General features: G+C 33.7%; 1 protein-coding gene across 2 annotated transcripts; it reads left to right on the top strand.

Annotated features, from left to right (window-relative positions):
- Positions 1-1667: 1667 nt before the first annotated feature.
- Positions 1668-13483, top strand: LOC107604831 (uncharacterized protein At2g33490). 2 transcript variants are annotated; one of them, XM_088491210.1, is made up of 11 exons: positions 1668-2333; positions 2997-3069; positions 3741-3815; positions 3928-3989; positions 4091-4159; positions 9129-9157; positions 9291-9498; positions 9617-9838; positions 10020-10076; positions 10577-11576; positions 13148-13483. In XM_088491210.1, exons 1-11 carry the CDS (start codon positions 2220-2222, stop codon positions 13165-13167), a joined length of 1929 nt encoding a protein of 642 aa, XP_088347336.1. In that variant the 5' UTR covers positions 1668-2219; the 3' UTR covers positions 13168-13483. The 2 variants fall into 2 exon arrangements, with proteins under 2 accessions (XP_088347336.1, XP_088347337.1); XM_088491211.1 differs by having other exon boundaries at positions 1832-2333; positions 13157-13483.
- The last annotated feature ends 3361 nt before the right edge of the window (positions 13484-16844 follow it).

The raw sequence follows: 16844 nt of genomic DNA, 5'->3' as shown, positions 1-16844 counted from the left end.
AACTCTCCTCTCTTCTCTCTTTCTTTCTCTATCTCTTTCATTTTTTCATTTACTCTATCTCTCTTATATATCATTATCAATGACTAATTACGAATTTTTTTTTGGTGACTGACTAATTACGAATTTGACAATCAAAATATACAACATAACATTCTCTAATTGTATTTAAATTAAATTAAAATTAAAATTAAAATATAGCTATATTATATATTAAATTTATATATTACTAACTAATTTAATAACTAAAATGTGTCACATGACACTCTTTTATTAAAATTTAGATAAAATATTTTCCTCTTAAATTAATGAACATTCTTCTTATATTTTCTTATCTACCTCTCTCTTTTTTTCTATTTCTCTTTATCCTTCCCACTCTATATATAATTTATAATTCATATTTTATATTAGTAATTTGACAAATCAAAATGTATCACCAGATATTTTTATTATAATTAAAATAAAAAATTTTCTTAGCTTCCAAAATTAACAAATTCCCTCTCTCATTCTTCTTCTTTATCTTTCTCTCTCCTTTCTCTCATTCTTTATTTTTCTCTACCTTTAAGTTCTACAAAAAATAGAATTAACAACATAATATAATTTAAATTAAAAATATTATTATATACATATTTTTTATTTAATTTTAAATTTTTACTGTTTATCTTTTTAATATATATTTTTACTTTTTTTTAATATTTATTACATATAATTTTAAAAAAATACTAATATTGTGATTAAAAGTTAAAATTAAGATTCAATTATTTTAAAAAAAATAAATTAATTTTATAACTATCAATATAAATTTTTTTTATGTTAATATCTAATTATATTTTTATATATATAGAAAAAATATTATTTTTAAATAGCAAATATAAAAATTAATTATTTATATTTGTACAACAAACTTAATATCTAATCAAATATAAAAATATACACGTTAAATTCTTTCAAATTTTAGATAACGAATGTTAAAATTAAGTAAAAAATTAAATTCTTTCATTTGAAAATAATAACTAAAAAACTTATTATTTAATTTTGTTTAAGACTCTGGTCTTCTTAGTCGACGGGAACTTTTGTCCCTTACGAACATTTTATAAAAGTAGTTTAATGTTATAAATTTTGTGTCATAATCTATAATACCAGGATCGACGTAATTTTAAAAAATTTATATTCCCGTAATAGTATTACGGGTAAAAATACTAGTTTTTTTCTAATTTTAGATGTAGCTCATTCATATTTGTTAGCAAAAACTTGTACTATGGTGCATGTACACCTCATTTGAGCTGATGAATGCAATAGGAGCTGAACACAAGTCGTGAGGCTAGAGAGTAGAGAGCAGTGGCATAGCCCACTAGAATAAGACACTTCTTACTATTTTAGTAATAGTTGGTAAATAACTTATTTATTTTATAACAGATTAAATTAAATGATTTTTATATCAATTTAATTTTAATTTTCTACTCATTCAATAATTTAAAAAAAACGTGATTTTATTTTTCTTTTATTAAACTTTTTTTACCATCTCAATACTTGGGGGATGAATTATTGGCTGAATAATGTTAGTTTCCTAGAGAATTGTTGTTTTGTAAATGACAACAAACTCAAAATGTTTTAATTTGTTCTTTAAAAAACATTATAAAATGAAAATAGTGTTAAGCATGTCAATTCCTGACTGCAGTGAGGGTTAGTGGCTTAGTGCCGCCATGCGCCCGTGCCGGAGCAATAGTTGAATACTAGTAAGATGATAGAATCTCACGACAGTGGAAAATTACGAAATCACCCCCACCCACACGTGTTAAGGGGACAAAAGCGTGTGGGATGTTCTGGGCATTTTGGGAGGGTATGACGTTGGGGGGTTGATTCCCCAAACTCCGTATAATTCCGTCATTTTCCCGTTTCCACATTTCGCAATTTCCCATCTCTCTTTCTCTCTCTTCTCTCTCAGTCTCGTGTGATCTGCGTCGAGGTCGTTTTGACCCGCAACCTTCTTCAACGTCGTAGACGCCCCGGAATTCATTTTCGCACTTCCATCTTCCCTGATTCCGATTCGCAATCTCAGATTCTCCCCACACTCGTGATTCGCAACTGAAGAGAAAAACCTAAACGCCTCCGTCGATTCTTCTTCTTCTTTTGTCTTGTCGTTTCTACAATTTATTTTTTGGCGCTGCTGGCGTTGCCGTTTTGCGCGGTGGTGAGCGTCGTTGTGGGTGGGTGGTGGAAAGATGAAGTCCTCACTCAACAAGCTGAGGAAATTGGCACTTAACAAGAGCGTTGGGAAGGACAAGAGGGACTTTCCACCTTCCGTTAAGTTCGATGAGCTTGCTCTCGCTTCCAAGGTACTTCGCCTACTTCTTTCTCTTTCTCTCTTCTTCATGGTTTTTCCTTTTTCTCTGCACCATTCATAATATACTGTGTTTGATTCATACTGCTATGTTTGATTCAGTTTTTTTTTTTTTCGATTTAAGAATTTTGCGGGTTTGAAGTTGTCTTTTTACTTTTTCTATTATTATTATTTTTAATGCACTTATGCGTGTTGCTCTTGTGCTCCTTAAATCACGAGTGGTAAAATAAAAGTACAGATCCTCGTGGACTCTGTTCTGTTCTGTGTTTCTTGAATATTATTATTAATTTATTATGCTTTCGATAAATTCCTTTAAGAAAGTAAATTAGGTTTAGTTGTGGACCTTCTTGGCAGTGATGTTTATGGATTTTGTTTGAGAGAAGGGGGTGGCGGCAGGGGGGAGATTAGTCCATACTCCCGTGCCCTTCTGATGAACTTGATTGTTTTTATGGACTACAATGTGAAAATTTTGCATCTTGATGTGTTTTTTTTTTCTTTTCTTTTATTTTGGGAGGGGGATGGTCAAACTGAAAAGGGTGCTATAGTATAAGTGAAAATTTTTCATCTTGATGGTGAAAACTGAAAAGGGTGCCGTGATTGCTCCCTTGCGATTCTCTTACACTAGTGAAGTTAAGTGTTTGTTTTCCCTGTTTCACAGGAAATGCAAGAGATGAGAGATTGCTATGACAGCCTACTCGCGGCTGCAGCTGCGACAGAAAACAGTGCTTATGGTAAATGTTAATCTTTGGATATGGTTGATTGATCTGCTTGTTTTCTTCATTCTTCACACGTAATGTCTTAGAATTCATGCAGCTACATCTGCATTTATTTTTTCTTTGTTGCTCGTATTGATTCTCTCTCTCTCTCTCTCTCTCTCTCTCTCTCTCTCTCTCTCTCTATATATATATATATATATATATATATATATATAAGAAAATTGAAGATACAAACCAGTGTGCTTTTCAGGCATTTTTTATTTGTCATACGCCATAGTATTGGCCTGATTGGCCTTCTTCACTGTTGATAATGTCCATTAGTGTAACAGGTTCTTAGGTTTGGATCACTATCTAAAGTGAGGGTAGTTTTAAAGTACGAAATTGATGGACCGATCACCTTTCGATCAATAACTTTCATTGTGTATGGGTTCCACCAAAATGATCCAAAGTTGATTAGCTGCCCTTCATTTCTTACTGAAAAACTACTGTCCTCACTTTTAAGGATCCTTTCCCTTTTTCTTGTTACACTATAAAATCTTTGCTTATCATTGGAAAAACATTTTAAATCTGTTTAGTTTCCCTCTCCTCCTCTCTTCAGAACAGTTGCATTGCCTTGATTATATGTAAGTATTGAAATTATTTATTTATTTATTTTTTTCGGGTTCGTTTTGTGGATCTTGTTTCAGAATTTGCAGAGTCACTACGGGAAATGGGCAATTGTCTTTTGGAGAAAACTTCATTAGATGATTCTGAAGAAAGCGGTGAGTGAGTAAACATGTCATGGCCGTCCTATTCTAAAAAAATGCATAAGGCATTGCTAGTTGATTTAAATCATATATAGTTTTTGCTACATCTGTTATAATATGTATGCAGGTAAAGTTTTGGAGATGCTTGGAAGTGCACAGCTGGACCTTCAAAAACTTCTTGATAGCTATGTGAGCCTTTCTATGGGTGCAATCTTCTGATTTCTTTGGTCTTCTTTAACCATAATGTATGCAAAATGATTATTGTGATTCTCTCTGTTTATGTTCTCCAGCGTGCTCACATAGTACTGACAATAACAAACCCATCAGAGTCTCTTCTTAATGAACTAAGAACTGTTGAGGTATGTTCACATGTTTTTTTTTTTTTTTTTTTTTTTTTGTGCTAACAGTACTTGATTAATGCATAAAATTGTGCTCATGTTTTCACTTGCCTTTTAATTCATTGCCCTTTTGTTTTAGTTATTATTGACATTAGTTAGAAAATATTAATAGAAAATGTGGCTATCTGTACATAACTTAATTCATGCAAATATTTAAAGATAATGCGTGAGTGCTTATACTAAAATAGTCATCACTCAAAGTCTCAAACCAATCACATTCGTGCAAATAGATAAAAAACCAACTATTCTAACTGGTGGTTCGCACTGTTGCTGTTGTCCATTGTTTTTATACAAGAATATGATATGATGGGAAGGAGGCATAACAGCACAACTAACAAAGGCAATGCCTCATCCGTGGTCTACAGTATGGTCGAATGTACAATCTGTTGAGCCTGTTCTAGAGTTAGGTTAGCTGTGGATCTATTAAGACGAAGATATAGAAAAGTGAGAGTCTGCCAACGTAACATGTTTAAGGAAAATGACAGTCTATGATTAGTGGGGTGCAAAACTGTGATGGTTCTTTGACAACTTTTCAAGTAGTATAAAAATAAAGTATTTATACATATAATTATATATTTATATTTATATTCACAATCACATTTAAATACAACCAGTAACATATATATTTATTTTCAATGTTGTTCAATCACAGTTCAATTACAATTGGATGGTCAAACCTTGAATTAGTTAGTCTCTCAACTATTCTACCGAGAGTTTGGTTATAAATACCTTGAAATGCCAATCAATTTAGAAGCATGTATCTGTATATCTTATTAGTTAGAATAATTTGCAATTTCTTTATTGTAAATTGTATTGTAGTTGAGACTTCATTAACTTGTTAAACACGAATACATTTGAAAACAGTAGAAACAGTGTTGTGGGAGTGTCAATGCAGAACTATGTCAATAACCAATGTAGAAATCTTAAATTCTTATTACATGAATCAGAGATGGTCTAGTGTTAATGCTAGATCATTGTCTGATTGCAGTGTGCTATATGCTTTGTTGCATTAATGAAGTATGAAGAATGTCGGTAAAATAGTTAGGTCACAAGTGTAAGATACTTTTTGGTACATGGAATGTAGTTTTGGGTCACAAGAGGAAGATATTTTGGTAAATGGAGTGTAGTTAATAGGTTAACGCCATGATTACGAGTAGTTATATGTGCCCAAAAGATGCGGAGTTTAAGCTTGTGGGGTTTAAGCTTTGGTACTATGTTAGCTCTTAATCTGGAAATGGAGTTAGCACTATTATGGATAAGTTGTGGAAGGATGATATCATTGCTATTAGACATTATGAGATTGGATCAGAGCTTAAAAGTTTGTAATGGAACCATGCGATTGAAGTTGGGCGCATGAAGTGAAGTGATGTACCACTTCTAGCAGTGTAGTCAAAGAAACAAAAGGCGTGCTTAAGTAAACAATATGCGGCGAGAAAAGCCTTTGTCTGCCTTTCACAAGTTGAGGTGCACAGAATTCACTCAAATGCTTGTTTTGCACTTGAATGGCTTCTTTGATAATCATAAAAGCACCAAGGCAAGCTATTTTGATATTACTGGTTTTGCTTTTTTTCTCTATTTAAAAAATACTAATACACCAAAATATACTAGTCAGTCCAATAAATATTAGGTGTAGCATCTAGGAATGTAGAAGTCCAAAGTCATGTCAATATTCAATAAGCACTCAACACTCTTGACCAACCCTTGTGCTTGAAGTAAAAAAGAGAATCCATAACCGCTTGAATTTTTTTTAAGCTTTTCATGAGTACTCTGGTTATGAACCTATTATTATGCTTTATCAAGGATTTTAGTGTATAATTGTTCCTATAAAGTGTTTTGTTTATTTTGCCTTTGACTACCTCGATTTCTAGTGTTTCAAATGCATAGGCCACCCAATTCTCTGATAACTCATGTGCATGATGTGTGGGTTGGATGCAGAATCAAGGGCTCATTTTTTTTTAACTTTCCCTAACAAGATCTTTGTAGAGTTGGCCTTTTGGTATCTTTCCCCTATGAATTTGGTTAGGAAAGAATTCTATGATCCCCCCCCCCCCCCCCCCAAGAAAAAAAGAAATGATTCCTTATTTATTGATTTCATTTGGGATAGGATTATTTCTTTTGTCCTCCCTTTTGTGCTTAGTATATGGTTTGTTTAGTGGGGTTTCTTTAACCCAGCATTCAAATGTATTGGCATGTTTTCAATGTGCTATCTGTACCTTTTATTATGCAACATGGATTGTCCTCTTCTTGGTATATTTCCTTCTATTCTAACAAAACTTAGTATAAAAAATATTTTTTGTCCCTAACATTTGTTAAAAGTTTCGAAACGAGATAATACTCAATTTGGTCCCTGAATTTACACGCGAGTCTCAATTTAGTCCCTGAGATTTTAATTGCCTCTATTTAGTCCCCAAAGTTTATAAACGTGCCTTATATTAGTCCCTGAGACGATTTTTAGTATAAAAACGTTAATGGAGCGCTGTTATAGACTATTAGATGTCACTTTAAAACTTGTAAAATGATGCAGTTTTGGTTTTGGCATTTAAATAGTTCAAAAACGCTATCGTATCACTTATTTTGTTAGGTAAAATTTTAATAAACACCTTTTACGATGTTGTTTTTGGGTTATTTGAGTGCCAAAACTAAAACGACGTCATTTTACAAAGTTTAGTGTGCCATTCGGCTGTTCACGACAGTGTTCCATTAACATTTATACGTTGAAAATTGTTTCAAGGACTAACATGAGTTATATTCACAAAGTTTGGGGACTAAATAAAGGCAATTGAAACTTTAGGGACTAAATTGAGGTTTGCATGCAAGTTCAGGGACCAAATTGAGTATTATCTCGTTTTGAAACTATTCTTATTGTTTAATTTTTTATTCAGTTTTGACCTTGATGTATGAAATAAATTTCGATTCTACCCCTATTGTTAATAAAGTATACTTTTTGTCCTTGATGTTTTCAAAAAGTTTTAAAATTACGCCGGTTTGATTTGGACCAATTTTATCCCTAATGCTTTTAATAAGTTTTAATTCTACTCCTGTCATTTAAATCCGCTAAAAATTTAATAGATCAATTATCAATATTTTTTTTCCAAATTTATCCTTCTCTTAATCTTCCACTCCTCCCTCAGTAAAAGCAACACCACCACCCCCACCAATAATAAGGTTACTGCCACCACCATTGCCTCTGCCGGCACAGCTGCAGCCACCAGTGCCTCTGCCAGCACTGCACCATTGTTCCCAGCTTCATAATCACTACTGCCACCAGCAGTATCCCCCCTTTTCAACTATCACCAGCATCAACGTATCAACACAATCATCATAACCAAGAACAAAAAAGAAAAGAAAAAGAAGGAAAAAGCAACCACAACAAGAAGCAGTAGCAGCCCCTCCTGGAAAAACGAAACCAAAAAATTGCCAACCACAACAACATCCCCCCCCTCCTGAAATGAAACCTACACCAACCACAGCAGCAGTAAACTTAGGTTTAGGAGTGAAAATCAAATCGAATTACAAGTGTTGAAACAGGGGGTGTTTGTTTGCACCGACTACTGCGCCTTGACATCTTCGTCATTGCTAGCGAGCTTCCACCACAACATGTATTCTCCTCGACATTTTTGTCTGCCTCTTGTTCTTTTTTCTCGCCGTCTTTTCTGCTCTCCTAGGCCCTAGTATTTTAGGACACGAGTTTAGATCTGCTTCTGATATGCTATTGCCGTCGTGAGTTCTCGTGAGATTCAATAAGAAAGGGAGAATAGGTGGTGATAATGGTAGTGGTGGTGTGAAGATAATGGCAGTGGTGGTATTTTATTTTATTTTTGGTTGATTATGTTGATGGTGGTGATATTTATAAAGAGTGGATGTTGATGGTTGCAGTGGTGGTTATGGAGGATGGCAAAGACAACGGCAGTGTCAGTAGTGGTAATGGGGGTGGCAGCCTTATTATTGGTGATGTTTTTATTAAGGGTTTTTCGGTATTTCTGGGGGCTGGGGGGTGGGGAGGTGGGAGAGGAAGAAGATGAAGGAAGGGAGGGGCAAAATTGACAAGAAAATAGACTTTTAACAGATCTTTGGATGGCAAGAGTAGAAATTAGAATTGAAACTTATTGGAAACGTCAAGGGTAAAATGGATACAAATTAAACATTAGGGATATTTTTGAAATGTTTCAAAAACATTAGGGACAAAAGATATATTTTACCATAATTTTTTTATTAGCAACAATTAGTCAATTTTTTTTCTTCCAAATTTACTCTAAACCACATCATCATTGTTAATAGCATCATAATCTATAGGACCCTTATCTCTTCAACCCCATCCACCACTCCCCAGCCCTTCCTTATCATCACCATGCGGCCACCACAACGGCACTACCACCCCCACCACGGCCAATGCCACACACTGCTGCCAGTTGCCACGACCACTTTTTTCCCTCTCCTCCTACCACTCTACCGCCACTAAAACACCCACCATTGCTATCACCTCCACGACCATTGTTACCTTCACCACCATGCCTGAGCCTAGATCCAAAATAATCCACTCCACGACTTGCGGTCTACTGCAAGAAACCAATTCTCTCTCCTTTTGGATGGAAATACGTGTTGATGGAGCGAGGAGAACACCACCTGGAATGAGCAATTTAATCCACAATTACAAATGTTTGCCAGACATGACATTTTAATAAATGATAAGAGTTTAAAATGCATCAATCAAGCTGCCTTCTAAATTCTCTGAAATTTGATAATACTTCATCTAAATGTCAATGTAAGGGTATATAATTGTCCAGTGTTCCATTGCAGTAACTATTACTTTGAAAATCAGGAAGTACATTGCAGAAACTATTTCCTTCAAAATGTGTTTAGTTTGCTTGGGTATTTTTAGTCTAAAATTGTCTAGGCACTCCATCTCAATGTTTTTTCATTCCTGATGCAGGACATGAAGCGACAATGTGATGAAAAAAGGTTTGTACTTTTTACTCTCTATTGCTGTTTCTCTTAATATTGGGTAATGTTTTCTGAATCTGGTATTTCTTTTTCTTTTTCTTTTTTTTTTTGATTTCTTTTCTTTTCTCTTCTCTCTTTCCTCTTTTTTCAGAGAAGTTTATGAATACATGATCACCCAACAGAAAGAAAAAGGAAGGTCAAAAAGCAGTAAAGGCGAAAGTATTACTCCACAGCAGCTGCAAGAAGCTCATGATGAGTTTGAAGAAGAAGCAACGCTTTGTGCTTTTCGGTTAAAATCCTTGAAACAAGGGCAGTTACGCAGTCTGCTAACACAAGCAGCCCGTCACCATGCTGCCCAGGTTGTCATTAGACTTGTATCCTTCATATCCAAATCTTTTACACTCTTTTCTTTTCTCTTTTTTTTTTATATTAAATTTTTTCCCTGACTAATCTTGATGTACCTTTTTTGCAATATAGTTAAATTTCTTCCGGAGAGGACTTAAATCTCTAGAGGACATTGAACCACAGGTTAGGATGATCGCTGAGCAACAACATATTGATTATGAATTCAGTGGCCTTGAAGATGTCGTTGAAGGTGTTTCTGATGATGAATACAAGGAAGCCATTGAAGGAGAATTAAGTTTTGACTATAGAACAAACAGGCAGGGTCCTGATATTGATTCCACATCAAACTCAGAGGTAGAAACTTCACATGGTTTGAGACTTATGTGCAATGAAGTGTGTTCATGGCTATAGGTTATGTTCATATTTTGTGTTATTCTACTTATTTGCAACTTTGCATCTGTGGAAACCCTATTATTTTTCAGGATATGAATCATGATTCTTCAATTATAGTAACTAATAATATTTGTATTGCCAGTTGGAGGAATCAGATCTCTCGTTTGTTCGAGGTTCAACCGCAGAAAATGCAGAGATGGTATTTGTTTCCCCTTTTAATTTCTGTAATGTGAAACTCGTATTTAGTCTTATATTAGTTGCACAGGAAAAATCTAACCTGATAAGCCCTGAATTTCTTCTATGGGTGAAAAACACGCCAGAGTTAATGATATTTCTAACAATTATGCTATATGTACACAAAAAGTCAGCCACCCAATCAGCCACCCGTATAGAATACATATTGAAAATGAGTTAAACAACAGTTACAATCATACACAAATACATGGTGGCTGATTTAGTGCTGATTTTTAGTATGCATATAGTATTTTTGTATTTCTAAATATCTGTTTAAAATTGCATTATTGTTTTTTAAGAGAAACAAAAAATCTTCTGATAACTATCAGTTGAGTTGAACTTTATTGGTAGGGTCTAGCATGGTAACAATGACTATCTGCCTTGTTGATAAAGTTGGTCATCAGTTTACTAAGATTCTTTTATATGACCTGGTCATACTCTAATACATTAGTTTATCTTCTTCAGATATGTTTAGAGAAGACCCAAGGAGACTTTAAAGTCCCTGGCAGAGATCCAAGGGTCAGCAGCTATTCAGCTCCAATACTTGCAGAAAAGAAAGTTAAATTTGACCCGGCTGAAAAAGTAAGACAAATGCTAGCATCACCTACCACCAAGTCCAGTGCTTATGTACTTCCTACCCCTCTCAACATTAAAGAATCAAAAGGTAGCTCTGTCCCTCGCCCAAGTGCAAGCGGGCTTCCTCATAATTTGTGGCATTCTTCCCCGTTGGATGAAAAGAAAAATGAGAAAGATTTTGTTGATGGCAAATTGTCAGAACCAACTATCCCTAGACCACACACTGTTCTTAAAGAAAGCAACAGTGATACTACATCGACCCAATTACCCCGCCCTTTATCAGATGGACTATCTCCCCCACAAGTTGATATTTTCAGTGCTTCTGATGCAGGTAAGAAAACCAAAAGACTAGCGTTTTCAGGTCCATTGACAAATAAACCATCATCAGGGAAACCTGTTTTATCTGCCATTTCTACAGGGTCAACTGAACCACCTCCAATTTCTGTGGTTTTAACTCGTTTACCAGTGCCTCAGCCTTCTTCCCCAAAAGTATCTCCTAGTGCTTCACCTCCTCTTGTTTCTTCCCCTAGGATAAGTGAGCTTCACGAGCTCCCTAGACCCCCTGGTAATCCATCCACTAAGCAAGTGAAATCTTCTAGAACAGGTCACTCTGCACCATTAGTATTCAGAAATCCAGAGCATCCTGTGATCAATAGACTTCCTACAGCTGTATCAAGTGCAGCTTCTCCACTTCCAACACCCCCTATAATTGTCTCCCGAAGCTTTTCTATACCTTCTAGTAGTCAAAGGGCTATGGCATTAAATGTTAGCAAGTTTTTGGATAATCCCCAAGTTTCAGAGCAGGCTGCAGAATCTGCATCTCCGCTAACACCTGCAAGCCAGAGAGCAAGAATATCTGACCTGGCTACTCACTCTAGTGAAATCCAAGGTAAGATTCTTTTTATTGTTATTAGTATTATAACTTTATTCATAGGGCTAAAATGGTCTGTTATCATCAATGAGTAATATGGTCAGTACATGTTAGGCTCAAACTTTGGACGGATAGGATATCCTGCTGCAGCTCAAACATGAAACTTCTTCTGGCAACAGTTCAAAATATATTTCTGTGATAATAAATTCCATTTTTAAAATTTTGGTTGGGCAAATTGTAGAATGTGTGGTCAGCTCATGCTTAGTTCTTACTACCAGTTATAGCAGGATTTATTCCTTTTCATGTGTTTGATCGAAAATTGCTAAACCATTTAATATGTACTCCATAATGAGTACTTGAGAAAATATTAGCAGAACTAGTTAATAAACAAATCAGCCCAGCAATTTGGATTAACCTCATTATTTGGGTTGCAATTGTATCTGCAAGCTGTAAGGTTTCACTGCAATGACCATTTGCTTAAGAATCAATATTCAATCCTGATTCCACCATGCTAATGGGGGTTCAATTATGTCTTTTGTTTCTTTTATTTTATATCTTATATTCCATTTATTATTTTGTTCTTACTCATTTATGAATCTTGTGAATCACTAACTCATCTGAATATGAAGTAAACATTTTAGGAAGTGGATTGTCGATAGTGTCATACCTACCCAATATAATATCTCTTATAACCTTACAGAGTTGTTACCAAGAGATGCACAAAAACTGGTCTTTAACGGCTAATATATTTCACTGTCACCCCTCTACTTGCAGTTAGATGAATCTGTTAATAGAGCGCCTAAGAAGTAGTGGAATCCTTTATGTAACAGCCAAGCCTTACTCTTGGATTGACTAGTATTACAAGTACCATATCTCTTTAGGATATGGTCTTGAAGTCTCTAAAGAGTTTATAACTATGAGACATCTCTCACCTCTTGAGCTAGCTTTTGAGGTGAGTTAGGCCTACTCAATTTTAATATGGTATTAGAGCCTATCCGATTTAATCTAGTTGGGCTACCCGCAAATATTCATTCTTGCAATCAAACTTCATACTCCAGATGTGCATTCTTGGGCCAGCTCTTATTCATGTCATGGAAGTTGCTTATTAAGGAGGAATGGGGTCAGCTATGTAAAATTGTACTAACAAACGGATAGCATAGGCAAGGTTCAGGAATATATTCTATTTTAAACAATAAAAAAAATCATGCATAGGAGCAAAGATCCATGTGTAGCCTCTTATGATTGTGTGTGTGCATGCACGTGTTTAATTTAATTTTATTTATTTTATTCTTTTCTTCCTTATATCGACCATGCAAACCCTTGCATTGTCACGGTGATGCATCTTTGACTGTGCCCTCATTCAAAGCACCGATTATTAACTTTTATGAATTAAGCTGTAACCATTGCCCGTTTTTCAAATAGATAATGTTCTACGTCATCATTCCTTCACTTCATAACTGCATGGTTTGTGTTGTCAATCATGATGATCAAGCAGAATTTGCATTTTGCATCAACTTCCCTTGCTTTTGATGTAGTTTGCCTTGTTATCTTATTCTTGAGGGAAAGAATGTGAGTGCGAGTTTTTTCAGTTGATGCAGGTGGGAGCTAAATTTAATGCACATTCGTCCGGGCTTTCCGAGTTCTTAGGGACAAAAGTGTTTTAATTCTTATATTGCTTGTGGAATCCATATCACTAGCATTGCAGAGTTCTAGGGTTTTTCCCGGCAGAAATTTCAGGCAAGAATATGTAAATATGCCGTTTTATGTATTGTTTAGCTTCTCATCTCAATTTGTATCTATGTTTTTATTTTTATATAACCAACGATGATGGGAACTAAACTCTACATCATTGTGTCACATTATGTCGTGTATAGATTCAGACGAAAAATTTTGTTCACTTCTCGGAGTAAAATTCAACTTGGACCTCTTCAACTTGTGGACGATTAAAGTTGTCTAGAAACAGATTCAGATGCTCACCCCCATATATGAATTTAGATATCTTAAAGTGGAAAAATTTGTAAACTGGAAAAATTTGTAAAGTGATGAATTGTAGGACTAGATATCATTTGGCCAATAACTTCCACTATAAGTTTGCTTTCACAAAATTATTCAAAGGTGATTACTCGCCTTATTTTATCAGGGTTCTTTCATTTCAAAATATCCAAACTCATCTTCAGTTTTGGTTTCCTAGCTGTTAAATTTACGAATAATTTTTTAATCGGTGGAATATGGCACTTTACCTTATTTTTTAACCCAACTAATCTGCCTATATTAGTAGAAAATGAAAACAAGAAATCTAAAAAATTATTACAATCATTGTTTATCAATAAAGTAAACGCCTCAATAAGAGTATCATTGCTTATAAGAAAAATATACCGAGATAAAGTGACCGTTTTTCTCAAATTGATTGTCTTTGGAGGCACATACAAGTAATAGTCTACGGACTCTAGCCAGTAGCCACGGCTCATCCTTAAACGCTCCTTGCTAACTATGGAGTACTGCACATCTTATGAATTCGTAAATCTGAACTCTTCATTTATTATATTTTATTTGAATGGTCTGGATTTAAAAAGGTAACCTGTTAATCAGGTTAATCATTTTTGATAAGTTTTAGATTTTTTTTGTAAGTCTCAGGTATTGGGCTGAAGTTCAAAATAAAAAAATAGTATATAAATATTAAAAACAACATGTCTGTAAAAAAAATTTATTAGACTTTAGAATTAAAATAAATAATACATAAAAAATAAGTTAAAAATTCATGTACTAAATCTAGAAAAAAAAATATATTAGAATTTAAAAAAAAATAATATTAAATATATATTATGTATATAATATTAAAATTTAAATAAATTTTGTTTTGTGTGAAATAAAATTATAATATTAAATATAAACACAATGCTAAAAAATTTTGTGTTATATATATATATATATATAAACACAATGATAAAAAATTTTGTGTTATATATATATAATTTTATTTTGTGAAAAACAAAATTAAAACATTAAATATGAACAGAATGATAAAAGATTTTGTATTATACTAATTTAATTAAAAATATATATATACAACGTAAAAAACAAACAAACATATAATAATTTTATTTTGTGCGAAATAAAAATTCATATAAGTTTTTATTACCAATTTTTTTATTGAAATATGTCATTTTACTATATTTATAATATATTATTTGGGATAATTATATTATTTTAGTTGATATATATTATTTAAAAAAATATTTAAAATTTATTATTTTATATTAAGAATATTATTAAAAATATATTATTAGTTTTTCTTAAAATAATATTTTTTTTTCTTTGGTTCAAATACTATGATAATAAATTTTTTTTACGTAACTGCGTCTACTCAATAAATATTATATTCATTTATTTCTATATTGTATGTAAAATAAATAATTAATATTTAAAAAAGTTAATAAAAAAAAGTATTCTTTTTTTTACCAACTCTTAGGTGAATATAGAGACTATGTCATTTGAACTATAACTTGTTGGCAAAGAAAGAAATACTCTTAATTATATATTAAATAAAATAATTATTTATTAGGCTCATTCTTATACAAATAAAAATTTTTCTTAGTTTTATATATGTAATATTTTATACCAATTAGTTTCAAAATTTAATTATTTTTTGAATAAATTAATAAAAATAATACAAATAATTGTTTAAATATAATTGTATTTTAATTTTTCATTTTATTACGTACACGTTGAGGATAATTTGAAATAAAAGATAATGGACTTGTTGTAACTGTCATGTATTTTGTGCTTTGATTGCGTTGTCATCTGAGAATTATGGTGCCTTCATGGAGACCGGTTCTTCTACAGAATCAGTTTTACGTTTGGAGTTAGCCAACCAACAGCGGCGACAGACAGCGTCTTCCTTTTCTATGGCAGCAATTTTTTGGGTTTTGAAGGTCCATTTATGGTAGATGTGGAATGGGGTGGATTCAAGAGCGTCAAAATATGTGGCTAGACAGAACAATAGTGGAAGCACCTGCTAGCAAACAAAACCGTGAAAATGCTTGAAGACATCACATCAACAATAATAGAATAACGGAGGAAATCGATCAAATTTTTCTGAGTACTCTTCTGGTGTAAAGATAGTCCTGTGTTAAACGAGCGAATTAGTTTTTTTTGTTAGTGCCGGTTTGTTTGTTCAGTCCATGACAAAAAAAAAATAATAAATAAATTTAATTTACCTAATTACTTTTGATAGCAGGTTAACTTTTAAAGAGTGCTGCACTCCCTACTTTGCCCAGAGTGCACTAGCTTTCGCCAGTAGCCACTACTGACTTGAAAGATTCGAGTCTTTCTTAACAATGGATCTAAATTTTGTTTCCCAATAAAATCGCATCCGACCTCCTAACAAGAGAGTATTCAATTTCAGTTTTAGCACACATTTAAAGCTGGGTTTCCGGAAATGAAACTAATAATTAAGAATAAAGTATGTTTTTGTTCTCGATTTTTTTTATTTTTAAAATTATTCTTAACGTCTAATTTGATTTAATTTTATCTTTAACATTTAAAATAGTTTTAATTTTACATCCAGTCAACAGATAGTCAATTTTTTTTTCAATTTAACGCCCAATAAAAAAATCCTAATCCCAAATGTCCCATCATCTTCGTCATTTTAACCCTCACTCCCACGCCAATGAGTCTTAACTCACATAACATATCTCCCCCTTCCCACCTTAAAGGTCTCGGGTTCAACTCCTACCTACTGCAACCGAAGAGAAAAATTGGTAAGTGTGTGAGGAGTCTGTGGGTGTAACCGAAGAGAAAAATTGGTAAGTGTGTGAGGACTACCGACTGCAACTGAAGAGAAAAATTGGTAAAAGTGTGTGAGGAGTCTGTGGGTGTGTGTTGTACTAAGATTGAAGGTTGTCTAATCCATCTGAAGTACCTAGGACGGGGGTTGTCCAATCCACCTGACCCAAAAAAAAAAAAAATACCCTCACTCCAACTGTCTTACTGTCACTCTTATCACTACTGCCTCCCCTCCTGCAGATTCCACCCCACCTAACTCCTTTTGTTCTTTGGTTTGCCTCCGCCTCTAGTCACCTTCCACCTCCGCCTGGCGTTCGCCTTCCCCTCCGCCTATGCCTTTGGTTGGCGCTCCCCTCCTCCTCAAGTTCGCCCTCATCGACCCTTCCCATTCCGCTTTTGGTTGTGCCTCATCTCTCTCTTCTGCTCGCTATTTCTCTTGTCAGGCTAGTTTATTTTTTGAAAATAAAAAATAGTTGTTCTTGTGTGGAAAAGTGGAGATTT

Source organism: Arachis ipaensis, chromosome B6 (genome assembly GCF_059453495.1).
Source record: "Arachis ipaensis isolate K30076 ecotype BB chromosome B6, ASM5945349v1, whole genome shotgun sequence".
In the NCBI taxonomy this organism is placed as follows: domain Eukaryota; kingdom Viridiplantae; phylum Streptophyta; class Magnoliopsida; order Fabales; family Fabaceae; genus Arachis; species Arachis ipaensis.
Note: the sequence above shows the minus strand (reverse complement) of the source record. Positions and strands in the feature narration are given on the sequence as shown.

What these genes read in the sequence shown, in the direction of transcription:
- LOC107604831 (XM_088491210.1), top strand. Translation starts at nt 2,220, where the DNA reads ATGAAGTCCTCACTCAACAAGCTGAGGAAATTGGCACTTAACAAGAGC. An exon ending in AGATGATTCTGAAGAAAGCG is followed by an intron (nt 3,816 to 3,927) that starts GTGAGTGAGTAA and finishes ATATGTATGCAG; the next exon opens with GTAAAGTTTTGGAGATGCTT. An exon ending in CCCGTCACCATGCTGCCCAG is followed by an intron (nt 9,499 to 9,616) that starts GTTGTCATTAGA and finishes TTTGCAATATAG; the next exon opens with TTAAATTTCTTCCGGAGAGG.